The sequence below is a fragment of the Tamandua tetradactyla genome, chromosome 8 (genome assembly GCF_023851605.1).
Source record: "Tamandua tetradactyla isolate mTamTet1 chromosome 8, mTamTet1.pri, whole genome shotgun sequence".
Taxonomy (NCBI): domain Eukaryota; kingdom Metazoa; phylum Chordata; class Mammalia; order Pilosa; family Myrmecophagidae; genus Tamandua; species Tamandua tetradactyla.
Window position 1 is genome coordinate 111,903,610 of NC_135334.1, and position 16,172 is coordinate 111,919,781.

Below are 16,172 nucleotides of genomic sequence, written 5' to 3' on the forward strand. Positions count from 1 at the left end.
TCTTTCCCTGTTGCCTTTCTCAGTTGGCCGCTCCTTGCCCATGGAATATCTGTGCTTCAAATTATCTTCCCCAGTTGCCTTTATGTCCATTCCCCACAGGCTAATGTCTATTGGAAGCAACACTTGAGAAGTTATCCATATTGTGGTTTCATTCCCAAAAGTCACATATTTTAAATGAGGTTTTCCTCTTCGGCAGAATCACGCTGGCGGAGGTACTGCTCTTTGGTGAGGTCAGTGGAGCTGGGTTTCTCCCTTCACATGCTGTTTATGTCGGGTTATCACTTGGCCTCATGTTTGGGTTCTTGTCCACAAACATGTGTCACATGACAATGAGCAACCACAATCTCTCGTTGCATCACTGTGGGTATTTATACCGCACCCGATGCTTTTTTTTTTTAAGGAAAAAAAATAATTAAACAGGAAATACATTTTTAAGCTTTTCTAGACAGGACCAGATTCAGAATTCCAGCAGGGAGTAGACTTACCCACCATCTGAAGAATTATTTCCCTTCTCCCCTCTGTTTCTCTGTGTTCCCTTCTAAATGTGGACACTTAACAACCAGAATGCCCTTGCTGAACACATGAGGTTCCTCTCTTGTGCGGTCAGCAGCTGCGGCTGCCGAAAAAACACCCTCCCTGAAGCTCTTCCACAGCAAAAGGTAAAAGCAGTTCTCAGGGCAGGAACAAATGGGTTTCTCAGCTCCTGGGTTAGTAGACAGGGGCTGTCGAGCTTTGTTTTTCAACTTTTATGAGTTTGAGCCATCTCACCTACCACATTATAAAAGCAAAGCAGGGTGTCGTGGATGCCACCGTGAGGAAATGAGTCCATGAGCACTGGTGCTTTGGGAAGAACCCAGGGTGCTTTGGAGCTGGGCTAAGGCCACCCAGCCCCTGGAAGTTTGGTTCCAGAAGGCAGAGATGGGACAGGGAGGAGGCAGGTACTTTGCTTTACGGAAGATCAGGCCCCGCGTGGGCTCCTTCTTCCTTTATTAATGTCGCTGGGCTGTCCAGTTGCCGCTGAGGCAAAATTCAAAGGGAAGAGACTCTTGCCATCCTGCTAGGAAACCACAAAGGAAGTGTCCACCCCAGGGCAGGCAGGCCACAGGTAGACAGAAACTACTGACAAAAATGGGTAGCTCACGTAGATCTCGGCTCTTAGGTTATCATGAAGGCGTGTGCATCATGGCTTCATTCCTCTTCTAGACAACAGGGTATAGTGTTTAGCATTCTCACCACCCCACCTGTCCTGTCTCAGTGAAGCATCACCTCTCAGGTAGAGCTCAGGTGACAGGTAACCAGCCAGAAGGAGGACTAAACACCCATAGGTATCCTGCTCCTAAAACAGCTGCTCTGTTATGTCAAGTCAGCGCAGTTCAGCCTGCCCTCACCTCTTGAGGGCTCATTTCACCTCCTGCAGCCTCACCCCCGGGGCATATAAGGACAGCGGCTACCAAGAAGTCCCCTCTTCCCTGCATGCCGGTAAGCAATTATAAGACAAAGCTCCATTCCCTCACTTCTGCCCTTAGCTGGGTCAAAGGCTCCCAGGAGCTACGTGTCACATCCCAGCGTCATCTGCCCCAAGAGCCCACTGGCACGGGGTTTGTGGTTCAGATAATGACATATGAAATACACAAAAGCCACGGCTCTTTCAAAACAAGCACTGTGCACTCCCAGAAACAACATGCACTTTTAACCTCGCCCTTTTCTTCATCTTTCTCATACTTATCTAGCCGGAAGCATGGATAAGCTGGGTGGGGAAACCGCCCGCGCTGGGGTCTGGTCTAGAGGGTCGCCAGTAAGATCCAAGCAAGGGCCGCCAGGAGGAACACCCAAGCAAGCGCTGGTTTGGCTTGCTGCGAGCCCTGCTCTTTATTTGCTCCTTTCCTTCCCTTTCTTCTTTCCTTGCTCACCTCTGAGGCAGCTCTTTCCAGGGAAATCTTAGCTTTTGCAAATCAGAGCCAAGAACTCACTCTGCATTGATTCCCAGCGCTAATTTTGCGCTTAAAGAATAAGCAAAAAAAAAAAAAAATTTAAATTAAATAAAAGCAAATAAAACAGGAACTGGTACTCTTTCCTAAGGCACTTTAGTCCCACAAGTTGGAATTTGTGACAAAATCCTGTCCCACTCTCAGGGAGGGCAACAGATGCCCCAGCACCAGCCCCCAAGGCCCCAAGATTATCACTGAAAGAAGCTCCACCGCCACCAGCCGCTGCCACCCCACCTCCAAGCACACTTGTGCCCCCTATCAGCCTCCAGCCGGAAAGTGCGCTTCCTGGGGGCTCCTCAACGCTACTCACAGTACCTCTTGGCAAGGAGGAGATGAGAAAGAGCTGCAGGAAAGTGAGCCCCAACTGTGTCCACCAGCCCAGCTCCATCTTTCCCGCGTCCAGTGCCCGGAGTGACTTCTGGGGAGGGAGAGGAGGGACTGGGGGAGGCAGGCGGGCAAGCTGCTTACTGGGACCTCCCCAAGTCCCAGCTGAGCTGGAGCTCGGGTTTCAGCTCGCCAGCTCTCCCATCCTCATCGGTGGGGAACCACCTTCAGCCTCTGCGACGTCAGCCCAAACCTCTCCTCTCCGCTGCCTTAACCCTTGCTGGGCCCGGGAGGTAGGGCCGCGCGGGGGCGGCGGGGGCGCTGTGGCTGGAAGGGAAGCTGCGGCAGGCACGGAGGTTAGCCCAGATCAGACTGGGCTCTCTTTGCCCGGTTGAAGGGAGAGAGGGTGGGGGCCAGGGCGGGAAGGGGAGGTGGCTGATGGCACCCTATAAGAGAGCAGAGGCAAATGGGGCAGCTCAGGTGAGGCCTGAAGCAGCCCCTTTCCCTCTCCCCAGCCGCCCCTGCCCCTCCCCTTCTCAGCCGCAGGAGCTTGGGGTGGGAGCCCCTTGTGCCTGCGAGACTGCACACATCAAGCCTAATTAAAAGCGTAGTGAAGGGATGGGGGTGAAGGGGGCTGGGGGGAAGACAAAGAGAACCAACCCCTCCTCCCCACCCAACACTGCACCTCTACCCTCTAGCTGTCCATTCCCTCTATGTTTGCTTCAGGAAATCACAAATTTGGAAACTTTATCCTCTTCGACTCTAAGTTGCTGGAAAATTTCTCATATTCCTGCTGGTCCAGGATGGTGACTTGGCCGCCCCTGTGACTCCTGGGTGCCTTCTACCTGCCAGGCAGGGGCTTAGGCTCAGAGGCAGAAGCTGTAAGGAATCCCGTCTGGGTCCAGAGACAGCAAATGTCACTGTGAAGCGGGAGTTTGTCCAATGCCCAATAAGTGCTAGAAACTATCCAGTTTCAAGACAATAGCTGACTTTTTTAAAAAAAAAAAATCACTTTCTCTGTGCCAGGCTTGTAGGCACTTCCAAATATTAATTTATCCCGCTCAATAAACCTATCATCTCCATCTTACAGTTAAGGAAACTGAGTCACTGAGCACTCAGTAACTCGCCCGACGTCACGCAGTGAGTAGCCGAGCTCGAGTTGGAACACAGGCAGCTGGGGTCCAGAGCCTTCAGTCCTAACTTCTTCAGGATGCTAAATAAATGTTAATTACGGAATTTTATTTAACCGTTACAGTCATGGCGTATGATAGGTGGTACTGTCCACCTATTAAAATGCAGTAACCAAAGCTCAGCGATTAAGTGACTTGCTCAAAATCACTTGGCTGGAAGTGGCAGACCAGGGCTCACAGCCAGCTCTAGCACTTCTGCCATGCCTGGTCCCAGCCTGGATTGTCAGGTTAAGAACCAAACAGAGTTAGGAGGTTTCCCAGAGCCAGGAAGGCCGATCCTGTGGCCTGGGAGAGAGGAACGATCTCTAATCCATAGAGGGGAGTGGGCCAGTGCCATTGGGGAATAGTGAGTATTTGTATTAAGTTTATATCATAATTTATCATTATATTTTTACCAAAAGATCCATGGCAATATATATATAACACTAAAATTCATTTTGAACAGTTTTGATATATATGCGATATTTATATACACATATCTGATATATACATACATATCAGAACAAAAGAAGGTGAACAATACACACTACTTTGGAGACGGGCAGAGGACAGGAAAAGTATAAGAGTGTGGCAAACTTGAAAGTCAACTCAAGGAGCTCAGATTTTATTCTGTAACTGATGGAGAGACCTCTCATGGTTTAGGAGAAGAGGGTGCTGGGTCCAAAGCAGAGTCCTGAAAAGACACATCACTGTGGCATCCAGGCTGAGGGATGGAGGTGGCTGGGGCTGCTGCAGAGAGAACAAATGGGACTGTTGATGACGTCCTGGAGTCAGGAGTAGGTGGTAGAAGTAGGTGGGGAAGATGATGGGAGAAACTTGACGAAGGTAGTCTTCCACTGGGGACAGCCTGGATGGGCAGGCATTCTCACACACGTACTCCACTGCAGGAGAAATTTCTAGACCCTTGCCTTGCCTGTAGGGCCATGGCAGTCAAGTGGCCGAAAGCAAGAACTCAGTAGTCAGAGACTTGTGTTCAAATCCTTGATTCATGCTGTCTGGCAGTATGTTAACTTAGGCAAGTTTAACCTCTCTGAATCTCAGTTTTCTCATGTATAGAATGGAAATAATAGTCAAACCTAATTTGTGGACTGTTGGGAGAATTTAATGAGATTTTACACTTCAGGTCCATAGCACAGTGCCTGGCACATACTAAATGCTCAATAAAAATTCATCATTATCAGTATTCTCTGCCCCAAGACTTGACTGCAAGCAATCACATGGTATGGGTCCTCTTCCTCTCCCTCAACTACCCTATCCAGGGGAGAAGGAAACCAAAGGGCAGCATATCTAACAGATGGGGGCAGGGGTTGGAAGGGGGGAGGTGGACCTTGTTGCTGACCCACCAGCCATCATCCTTTAGCATTGAGCGGGGGAGGAGGTGAATTCTTTTCCAAATAATCGTGGGTATTTGAATCTCTCTGGCATGTCTTTCTAGCACCAGCAGGCTGTACCACTTCCTTGTTCCTTCTCTCCCACCACTACCCAGCCTCACAGCAGCCTCAAACCTACAGCAATTGTACCCCTAGCCAGGGAGGGGTCCCTGCCTCCTAAAAGAGATCTCTAATGCCAGGGCTTTGCTTCTCTTATTGTAGGGGAAGCAAATAAGTAAGCAAAGAGAAGCAAAGTTCAATAAGTGAGCTTTGCTTCTCTTATTGAAGGGGCCTGGAAGCAGAGGCCCACCCTTTTGTTCCTGGAATCCCCACAGAGTAAAATTGATCCCTGTATGTTTGTTGTCATGAATTTGGGTTTGAAGAGACTCTGGAATGGAACTCTTAAAAAGATGCTTTACAGGGCAGGCGATGGTGGCACAGTGGCAGAGTTCTTCCTGCCATGCCAGAGACCCAGGTTTGATTCCTGGTGCCTGCCCATGGAGAAAAAAAAAAAAGGATGCTCCACAAAAGAGTGGGCCAGGTTTCTCAGGAGGACTCAAAGCAATGATCAGCTATTATTTTGTTGAGCTTCACAATAAACCTTGGCAGAGGGTTTATGTCATATGATTGTGATGCCGAGAAGACCAGTACCTGACCTGAGGCCACACACTCTATGAAAATTTTGAGTCACATTTAGTTTCCTGTCTTCCCATTATGGTCAACTCAATTTTTCAAATTGGTGGACTTTAGTGTTGCTGTGAATCAAGGATTCTTTTTTTTTTTTTTAATTATTTTTTTAAATACCAAAAAACACCTAACAAATGCAAACATTCCTATTTTGATCATTCCTTTCTACATATATAGTCAGTAATTCACAATATCATCAAATAGTTGCATATTCATCATCATGTAAATCAGGGATTCTTAAACCGGTTTTTTTTTTTTTCTCCATGGGCAGGCACCAGGAATCAAACCTGGGTCTCTGGCATGGCAGGAAGAACTCTGCCACTGCGCCACCATCGCCTGCCCTGTAAAGCATCTTTTTAAGAGTTCCATTCCAGAGTCTCTTCAAACCCAAATTCATGACAACAAACCTACAGGGATCAATTTTACTCTGTGGGGATTCCAGGAACAAAAGGGTAGGCCTCTGCTTCCAGGCCCCTTCAATAAGAGAAGCAAAGCTCACTGTTAGGAGGGGGGTTTTAGAGGGCCTTTGAACCTATCAAAATTATATGCAACATTTTGATTACATTTTTTGGAGTGAAAATAGCCTTTTAAAAATTCTCAAACTCCCCACTTTTTTAGAATCACTAATCTTTAGCGTTTGAAATTGAAAATATGACCAAACATTTATTGCATTTGGTCAAAGTGGTTTTGTATATACGATTGTTGAGCCTAGGCTATAAGCTGCACACTGGGCATTTAGAAGTCTCCCCCCAATACATGGTTTGTTCTCTTCCTGCGGTCGGAGTAGCTGCTGTGACTCATCCTACGTAGCGTTGAGTCCGGTTTGACCTGTGTGTGTCCGGCAGCTTACTTCATCCCAGTGATGGTCTTGCTCTCCTCACCTGTTAGATGGGAAGAGTCTTGGTACTTGCTCCCAGAGGGTAGGAGTAAGGAGCTCAGAAAAGCATCTAAAATAAAGTAAGCACTCAGCAAAGCTAGCTGCTTTTATTTTGATTATCTCCCTCTCCCAGTCCTGGGAGGAATAAATCACAAGAAAGGCAGTGCATAAAAAAGGCACCGTGGCATGCTGGAAAGTAAGGAAAGATACCTGGAATGAAGAACCATCAGCACTCAGAAATCAACAATTGCTTGTAGTAGATGGAGTGGGGCCACCCATTTAATTACGAGTCACAGCACCCACTAATTTTCACATGAAAGGAGGAGACGCTAACAAAACCTGTACCTTTTGCAGTGCCAACAGGGAGGCAGCTTGCATGTGAGTACACAGGAGGAAGAAACCAGAAGCCTTTCTTCTGGAATGCCAACAACTCTCTAATCTCCAAATTGTGACTTCTGCAGATCAGAAGCTGTGCAGCAACCACATACAGGGAAATCCTGAGGAGAGAGGCAGGGTGGATCTGGTCTCCAAATGTGAGAGGGGCATCGCAGGCTTCTGGTAAATAAATTTGGCTTTCATCAGCTGTACGAAGCACAAAGTTCAAGTCAAGCAGAACCAGACAGGGAGAAGGGCAGGATCGTAGAAAAGACAAAAGGCCCTGCCACCGGAGTTTGCTATAACTGGCCCCTCCGTGGAAGTATCCAGTCCTAATGAATCCCGGCTGTTCACCTACACCACAAGCAATGATGTTTTACCTTCAGGTCTGGCTCAGCTTCATTCCCTTCCCACTGGGAGCCAGGCAAGGGGGTAGGTGCATCTGGGGCTCTTTCTGGACCGCATTCTTCCTGCGCTATGTCATTGTTCATAAAAACTGTGGAAGGCGCACAAGCTTCTCTCCTTCGTACTCAACGTGCTTCTGAATCACTTGGAGAAACCTGATTTTGACTTCCATATGTATATTTACACACATCAATTTTTTTAAAAAATACGTCTGCTATGCAATGAAACTGTAAAGCTTTGCAAAGAACACCGGCATAAAAGTTTACTACCAAGTGGCTAGCTCAAGAGTTATAGGCAGTTGAACCATTTTGGCTGGAGGGTCAGAAGCAAATGCAAAGTAAAATAGCTGCAAGAGAAGGCAACTGGGTGCAGTGGAACAAAGGGGCATTGATCAGACAGACCCCAACAAGGCTTTACTCTCTACCAGCTGTGTGAATTTGCTGGGCAAATTGATTAGCCCCTCTGAGCCTTAGTTTCCTTTTCTGTAAAAAAGGAGGTAGTAGCTGCCTTATAATTTTTGGTGGGAGGATTAAAATGAGTCTAATACACATAATAGGAGCTCAATCAATGTTAACTATTATAAATGTCTCTATAAATCTATAATGTCTCCTCACCTTGGAGTTTTTTTTAATCCTTCCTTGAGGTAGTTAACTGGAATTTAACTAAATTAGGTACCATTTTCCTCAGGTCTGATAATGTAAGTGAGGTTATGTTCCTATATTGATTTGAATATATTTTGAAAAAACATATTGTCTTGTACATGCATGCTTCCAGGTGGTTAAGAAGCAGAGTGTGCATTCATTTGAAGACTAAAAATAGAAGCCTGTCCTAATTGGCCCATGTCACAGACCCAGAGAATCCTCTAGAAGGCCCTTGTGGTGAATGTCTGGTTCAATCTTAACATGTGGTTCACTGGGATAAGAAGAGTCTGTCTATAAAACCGCATATTCCCTCCCATGGAAAGAGGCAAAGGAGAACACACCCATACCTACCAGGTAAGGGTCATTTGTTCACGTTTTCAATTCATTGCAAGTCTGCTATGTGCCAGGCATCATTTCAGGTGATGGGAATATGGCTATGAACCAACCAGGTGTGATCTCTGGCTTCAAGGGTTTACAGGTCAGTATGCAATGAGACCAATGGAATGCTGAGCAAAAGTTTTGAGCAACACAAGTGAGGTCAGAAGAGTCTGGGAGTATGTAACAGGGGACCCAATCTTGTGTGAGGGTCAGAACAGCTTTCCCAAGGGAGTGACATTGAACCTCAGATATAAAGAAAAACAGAGAGTAAGGAAAGTCGAGACAAAGGAGGAAGGTGGATCACCTATTAAGAGACTGGAGATGAAGGCAGGTCTTAAGAACCATTAATTCATTCTCAGGACAATGAGAAACAATTTGAGGGCTAGAGAATGACTGAATCAGCTTTATATCTCAGACTCAGCTCTCTCTGGCTGCATCCTGCATTCAACAGGATGGAGAGAAAAGACTTGACCTGAGAGGCCCTGAGATTTTTTAAAAAGTAGATAAAAAGGATAGAATCTGTAATTGCTTCCATAATGGAGCATGCATTATTAGAGCTGGATATGACAAGAGGAGTCAGAGGTGTCTCCCAGTTTGATGACCTCTTGGACAGTAGCTGATACATAGAGGAGGGGTCATTTTGAGGCAGGGGAGGGAGTGAAGATAATGGTTGTTAAAGACTGAATCATGTTCCCCACAAAAGACATGTTCAAGTCTTAAGTCACACCCCTGTGGGTGTGAAACTATCCATAAATAGGACCTTTGAAGGTATTATTAGTTAAGGTGTGGATTCATTTGTGAATAGGATCTTGAAAGATCCTATTTGTATGAGGACAAATAGAATCAGGGTAGGCTTTAATCCATATGACTGGAGTCCTTATAAGGCAGAAGAAATGTGGACACAGGCGGGCAGAGAAAAGCACAGAAGGAGAGCAAGGAGACAGATCAGCAGGTGACAGAGGCAGAGATGCAAGTCAAGGAATGCCAAGGATGTGATAAGCCAGCACCAGAATGCTACAGATTCTGGGAAAAACCATGGCCTGTCAAGAACTTGATTTTGGACTTCTAGCCACCCAAACTGTGAGACAATAAATTCCCATTGTTCGGGCCAGCCCGCTGTGTGCTATTTGTCATAGCAACCCTGGGAAAGGAAGACAATGGTCTTACTTTAGAACACGCTACATAAGAGGTCCCAGAAAGTTTTCCCCGTGGAGATCTCATAAAGATTTTTTTGGCTGTTCACTGCTTAAGGAGGGAAATTAAGGCCATGGAAGGAGATTCAGTCACACGGGATAAGTGGGTAGAGTGAGAAAAAAGGAAGCCTTACGACAGAAACGGGAAAGCAACATTTAACAAGTGAGAGCCGGCAAAGGAGGTAGGCAAGAAGCTTTCACATAGGTAGAAGGACAACAGAAAGGTCTGTATCAGTTTGCCTAGCTTCCATTTCCCGAACACCTACTATACTTAGTTCATTTAAACAATCCCTTTTAATCTTCAGAATGGCAATATGAGGTAGATGTTATTATCCCCATTTTACAGTTAAAAAAACTAAAGCTCAAATGAGCTTGTCAGAAATAGCACAGCTTTTAAGTGATGGGGTCAGGATCCGAACCCAGACTCACCTAAGTCCAGAACCTGTGTGCTTCCCGCTGTCCCATGCTGCTGAGGGAACTGTCTCCTGTATGGAGATTGTCCGTATTGTCAGAGAGCTCCTTCCGCCAATGTCCTTGATTCCCCAAACTACCAACAGGTCACAAAAACCAGGCACAGCTGGACTGTGAAGAGGCAGCGATCTGTATCCCTCTGCCAATCTGATTTATGTGATGGGAAAAGACCACCACCAAGGATGGCTGGATTTCCTGTTGATTTAGTTAAGCCAGCTCCTGCTGCTCTCTAACTGTGCAGTTAAATAAGTGATGGTTTTGTTTTTTTTGGTTTTTTGGGTGCATGATCTGGGAATCAGACCCGGGTCTCCCACATGTCAAGCGAGCACTCTACTGCTGAACCAATAAGCGATGGTTTTGCCTGGTTCACCCTGGTCATTTTCACAGGAAAAAATAAATAAATGAGAATCTAGCTGAAAGGTGCGGTGAGCAGACATTACGAAGTTTCCCCCAAAAATCCCTGCCTCCTGGAATTCATGCTTTGTGTAATTCCCTGAGTGAGCACCCTATGGAGAGGCTGACGTGGACAGGAACTAAAGGCTCCCAGCCACAACCACACAGTGAGCCTGAAAGCAGGTGCTCCAGTACTTCGGCTGATGCCATCCCCAGGCAACAGCTCGACCACAACCCCATGAGGGAGCCCGGCCAGAGCCACCCGGCAAGCTGCTCCCACATTCCTGAGCTGCTCCCACATTCCTGAGCCTCAGAAAAGCTGCTCCCACATTCCTGAGCCTCAGAAAAGGTTGCTAAATTTGTTACACAGCAATAAGTTACTAATACAAAAGGTCTCAGGGTTGTGCCATGTGGGTTGGAGGCGACACTAACACTGTCCATAAACCTGCAGCCAAGAGAAAGGCAAGCCAGACACAGCTTAAGGAGGGAACGATGAGAAATGATAATTGGGTGAGCTTACCACCTTTAGGGGGCTTCCAGCTGCGTGTAACAACAGACCTGATACATGCGGTTCAAACAGTAAGTCATTTATCATCTCATATTATAATAGGTCTGCAAGTAGGGCGTCTCCAGAGTTGGTTAATTCTGTGGCTCAATAACAATGTTAAATACTCAGGTCCAAATCAAAAAATGATATATACAGCACGGAGGCATTTATATAAAATTTTATTTTATTTATTTATTTATTTTTACGTGGGCAGGTATAAGGAAGCAAACCCGGATCTCCAGCATGGCAGGCGAGAACACTACCACTGAGCCACTGTTGCCTGCCTATATAAAATTTTTAAAACATACAATACAATAACATATATTCCCTATGAATTCAAATACATATCACTGAATTATTCAAACATATAGAAATGGCATACACTACTTTCAAGAGAGAAGTTACCTCTGAAAAATAAGAGTGGAGCAAAATATGGTGTATGGAATTTTAGCTAAAATATAAGAGAAGCAAAGGAAGAATCTGAAGCAATTAGGCAAAATGTCAATATCTACTTAATATTTGAGGCAAGTATATAGATATCTGTTATTGTCTGAATCTTTTTTTATGCTTGTATTATTTATAAACATATCTATAATTTATGGTGCTATAAAGAGGTAGTTACAAAGAGATTTGGAAGGGGGCTCATAGGAAAATATTTCCTAATGGAAGGAGAAGACAAGCATGCATTTATTTAAGAAAACATTTCGAGCTCCTTCAATGTGCCAGGCACTGCTCTAGGCACTATTCTAAGGAGCAAGACTGAGTTATTTCTGTTTTTATGGAACGTACATACTACTGGGCAAAGATATGTAATAAAATTGCAAAGATGTGTAATAAACATAAGAAAGTATCAGATGGCAAAAACTGCTATGATATAAATACAACAGAGAAATGTGCTAGAGTGTGACAGAGAGGAAACAGTAGTTTGTAGAATCAGGACAGGTCTCTCTGAGATGGTGACGTATAAGCTAAGACCTGAAGAACAGAGAAGTTTTTAAAAGACAATGAGGACATAAGGAAAGGGCACTCCGGGCATAGTGGACACAGCTGAGGAGCAAACTGAGTCAAATATTTACAGTCACCAAAATTCAAAGAGAGTTGAATGCTCTGTCAAGGCAGGTCTATTTAGCTAAAATCAGTGACCAATTTGGAAAACATGGTGTTTTGGCTTGTTAAAGTTGTCAGAATGCAATATACACAGAAATGGATTGGTTTTTACAAAGGGGATTTGTTAAGTAACAAGTTTACTGTTTGCAGGCCATAAAAATGTCCAAATTAAGGCATCAACAAGAGGATACCTTTACTCAAGAAAGGCCAATCAAATCTGGAGTTTCTCTGTCAGGTGGGAAGGCTCGTGGCTGGTATCTCCTGGTCCTTTGCTCCTGGATTGCAGTGCTTTCAGTTTCTGTTTCCAGTGGCTTTCTCTGTGGCTCTCCAAGCATCTCCCAAACGTCTGTGTCTAGGCGTCTGCTCTATGTGTCAGCTCTTTTAAGGACTCCAGGAAACTAATCAAGACCCACCTTGAAAGGCCAGGGCCACATTTCCATGGAAATACTCTAATCAAAAGGTCCACCCACAGTTGGGCAGGTCTCATCTCCATGGAAACAAACTAATCAAAAGATCCCACCCACAGTAAGTCTGCACCCACAAGACTGGATTAAAAGAACATGACTTTTCCAGGGTGGATAACAGTTTCAAAACAGCACATATGGAAATGAGACTTCAGGTGGATGACCCCAAAGACTTTGGCTGTAACTTGTCTCAAATTCCCTGAGCCTACCAAGGTGGTTCATTCATCCCTATGAAGTCCCTGTAGTTAGATATAGGATAGGCCTCCCCCTTGTTCAGAAACAGATATACTCCTTAAGATGTTCTTCTACCTCTCTTGGATGCCAGGTCAATAGCTGGGGTTAAATCCCAGCATAATCCCAGCTTGGGACATGATGGGCCTGATAAGGGAGGAAAGAGACTAACTCCCAAAGGAGCTCAAGAAGTACCTGGTATCTGTCAGCAGGAGCCAGGGGGGTATCAGTGAGATTGGATTTTGAGGGTGCTTTATCAAGGAGTTCAAAAAATGAGAACAAATAAGCAAGAGTTAATTTATTTGGGGATACCCTCTCATGACATGGGATTTAACATCTTGGCAAGAACTTCATGGTATGGGGCAAACTTGCTGCAGGAGAACTCTTAGAAGCCATAGAAAGTAATGGCCCATGTTGAGCAAAGTGGAAATGCCTGCAATGCCATGAAAGATGGTGATGATTAAAAGGCTCTGAAGTGGGCATGCTCGGGGATATATCATGTGAAGACAAAAGATCCATCAGAGATTTTGTTTCAATGGAATCTAGAGAACCCACTAGTCACCAAGTCCATTAGGAATGTGCCAAAGGTAGGCTGGGAGGAACCAGCATCACTTAGCTGTTCAGCGGGAGCTCTCCTCTGCATGCCAGGTCAGACCATAGGAAGCATGATCACAGATTTTGGCTTATTTACAACAATGGGAATGAAAGGCCCTGAAGCAATAGAGTCCAGGTGATGGTGTTTAACCACCAGAAATGAGAGCTGTAATTACTGTAACAGCCAGCATAATTGGTGAGGCTGCCAAGAAGGGTTGGTCACCAGGGAGTGGAAATGGTTAGTAGAACATGGAATTTCTAGGGAAAAATAGACAGGCAGACAAGAAGGGTTCTGATTAATATATGCATCCAAACCTGGTAAGCATGGATAAGCAAGAGGTTGAAGGTAGTCACCCCAATAAGAAATCATAATCCCTTCCTCAATCTCTGGACCAGAGCCAGGTTTCAGAACCAGAACCCATTGATTCCAAAAGTGTATGGGTCCCCAGAAGGAAGGACTTAGCAACACCATGGCAAGTATATACTGTAATGATTCCCATAGTTCTTCCCTGAAAGGACCTATAACCCACACTCAGATGATTATACACTGGGGAAAAGGGACCACCCACACATTTTGGGAGTTTTTAGACACAGAGTTGAGATGACATTGATACCAACTGACCTGAAATGTCATCATGGCCACCTGTTATGGGCACAGTAGGCTAGGCAATAAATTGAGTCCTGGCCAAAGTCCAACTTACAGAGGGTTCACTGGATCTATGAATTCCCCCACACTCACCCCCAGTGATCATTTTCCTGGTCCCTGCATATATACTTGGGATTGACATACTCAGCTGTTTGGAGAAAGTGCAGATGATTGGAGAGCCAACACAGAGACCAGACACTTGGAGACAGAACGCTCTGGGAGATGCTAAAGAAGGACCCACAGGAGTCAAGAGAGCCATTCTGAAACCAAACCAGGAGAGAAGAGCCAGCAGACATCCTCATGTGCCTTCCCATGTGACAGAGAAATCCCGGATGAGATCGGCCTTTCTTGAGTGAAGGTATCTTCTTGTTGATGTCTTAATTTGGACATTTTCATGGCCTTAGAACTATAAATTTGTAACCTAGTAAATCCCCTTTATAAAAGCCAATCTATTTCTGGTATATTGCATTCCAGTACATTAGCAAAATGAAACAATGGGATCCTACATTATGCTAGTAAGGACTGTCATTATGAGAAAGCCAAGTAGAAGCCTCATAAATTCTCTCTATATAAAAGTTACTAAATCAAAAACAATATCATATTCCAGGGAGATGGTGAAGATTAGTGCCACCAGTATAAATCAAGGATTGTGCCCTTTTGGTAAAGTTTTTAGGGATCCATTGGTTAGAACCATGCTGAGAAATTCCATCCAAAGTACAAGACAGTTGCTGAATCTTGATTCCCTGCCACAAAGAAGGAAGGGTAGTATTTGGTAGGCCTCTCTGGATTTTGGCGGCAACATATTCCACACCAGAAACATAACTCCAGCCCATATGCCAGGAAACTTGAAAAGTGGTTAGTTTTGAGTGGTGTCTGGGGGCGATGATGGGATCTCCAGCAGGTGCAGGACTTGGTGCAAGTAGCACTAACATTTGGACCATAAGATCCTCTGGTATTAGAAGTGTCAATGGTGGGAATAGTTACAGTATAGAGTTTATAGTAAGCCCCAGTGGGAGAATTATAATGTAGGCTCTGGCCCTCTTCCATGCTATCTGCAGCAAAGAATTACATACTTTTTTTTTTTTTTTTTTCTGTTACGTGGGCAGGCACCGGGAATCGAACCTGGGTACTCTGGCATAGCAGGCAAGCATTCTCGCCTGCTGAGCCACCGTGGCCCGCCCAAGAATTACATACTTTTTGAGAAATAGATCCTAGGGTGTTACTGGACCCTGATGGACATTTATCACTTGACTATGAGGTATTAAAGTAGCTGTAAGTATGGAACTGCCCATCATGAGCTAAATTCTGTCAGATTCTCCCTCCAAGTCACAAAGTTCTAAAGGCCCAGCAGGAGTCCATCCTAAGATGAAAACTGGTCACCCAGAATCAAAATCAAGCAGGACCAGAGGGCAAAATCAAGCCTCATGAGCCAGAACCCCAGACTTCCATGCCATCCTCCATGGTTGCCTAGTGCCCCTCTCACAGGTTAACATATGGTGTATATAGACTCATTGGCAGTGGCAAATGGCCTAGTTCACTGACAAGGCACCCAAAATGAAAGGACTGGATGACTGGAGATAAGAAGGTCAGAGGCCTATGGATGTGGATGGGCATTTGGACGTGGGCAGTAATTGTGATCAGAAAGTGTGATAGTGGACAAGAAAGTGTCCACCATAGAAGAAGCTTTGAATAACCAAATAGACAAACCAACATTTGTTGACATTAGCCTATGTTTTCATTGGACACATAAACAGAATCATCATGGTAGCGGAGATGTTGGTTACAAGTGGGACCAACAACCTGGATTTGCACTCACCAAGGCAATCTAACTATTGTCACCTCTGGATATCCAACCTGCTAACAATAGGGACCAATGCCGAGCCTGATATGGTGTTATTCTGATTCAGCAGCACTGGGGCAGACACCTGAGATTCTGCATTTCAAATGACGTCCCAAACAATGTCAGTGATGCTGATGCATGGACTATAGTTTGAAGAGCAAGGTCTTAGAGGGGCAGAGCTTACATCCTTTAAGCTTATGGGCTGGAATGTTTATAGGGAAGGGAGAAGTTTTTTCAATGGGCTCTAAAGGGGAGTCATGAAAGTTTTTGTGGGAACACTTTTCCCTTGAGCGACAGCGCCAGCAGCAAATGCCTGCTGGCCCTTGAAATCCAGAATCTCCAGGCTCAGCCTGACTCGATTGGAAGGGTTTTCAAACGCCACTCCTTGGGAATGAAGGGGATACTCTTTGCTAAGCAGCTTGGAGGTGAGCAGCATGGATTATATTGCGCC

General features: G+C 45.3%; 1 protein-coding gene across 3 annotated transcripts in view; it reads right to left on the bottom strand.

Annotated features, from left to right (window-relative positions):
* Positions 1 to 16,172, bottom strand: part of PAMR1 (peptidase domain containing associated with muscle regeneration 1) — a 197,865-nt gene that overhangs the window by 87,116 nt on the left and 94,577 nt on the right. Inside the window, exon 1 of one of the 3 annotated variants that reach the window (XM_077114415.1) lies at positions 2,304 to 2,644. The exons of the other annotated variants lie outside the window; for them this stretch is intronic. Coding sequence (XP_076970530.1) covers positions 2,304 to 2,376 — 73 coding nt within the window. The 5' untranslated portion in view covers positions 2,377 to 2,644. Of the gene's footprint in view, positions 1 to 2,303; positions 2,645 to 16,172 lie in introns of those variants that run through there. 3 annotated transcript variants of the gene reach the window in all.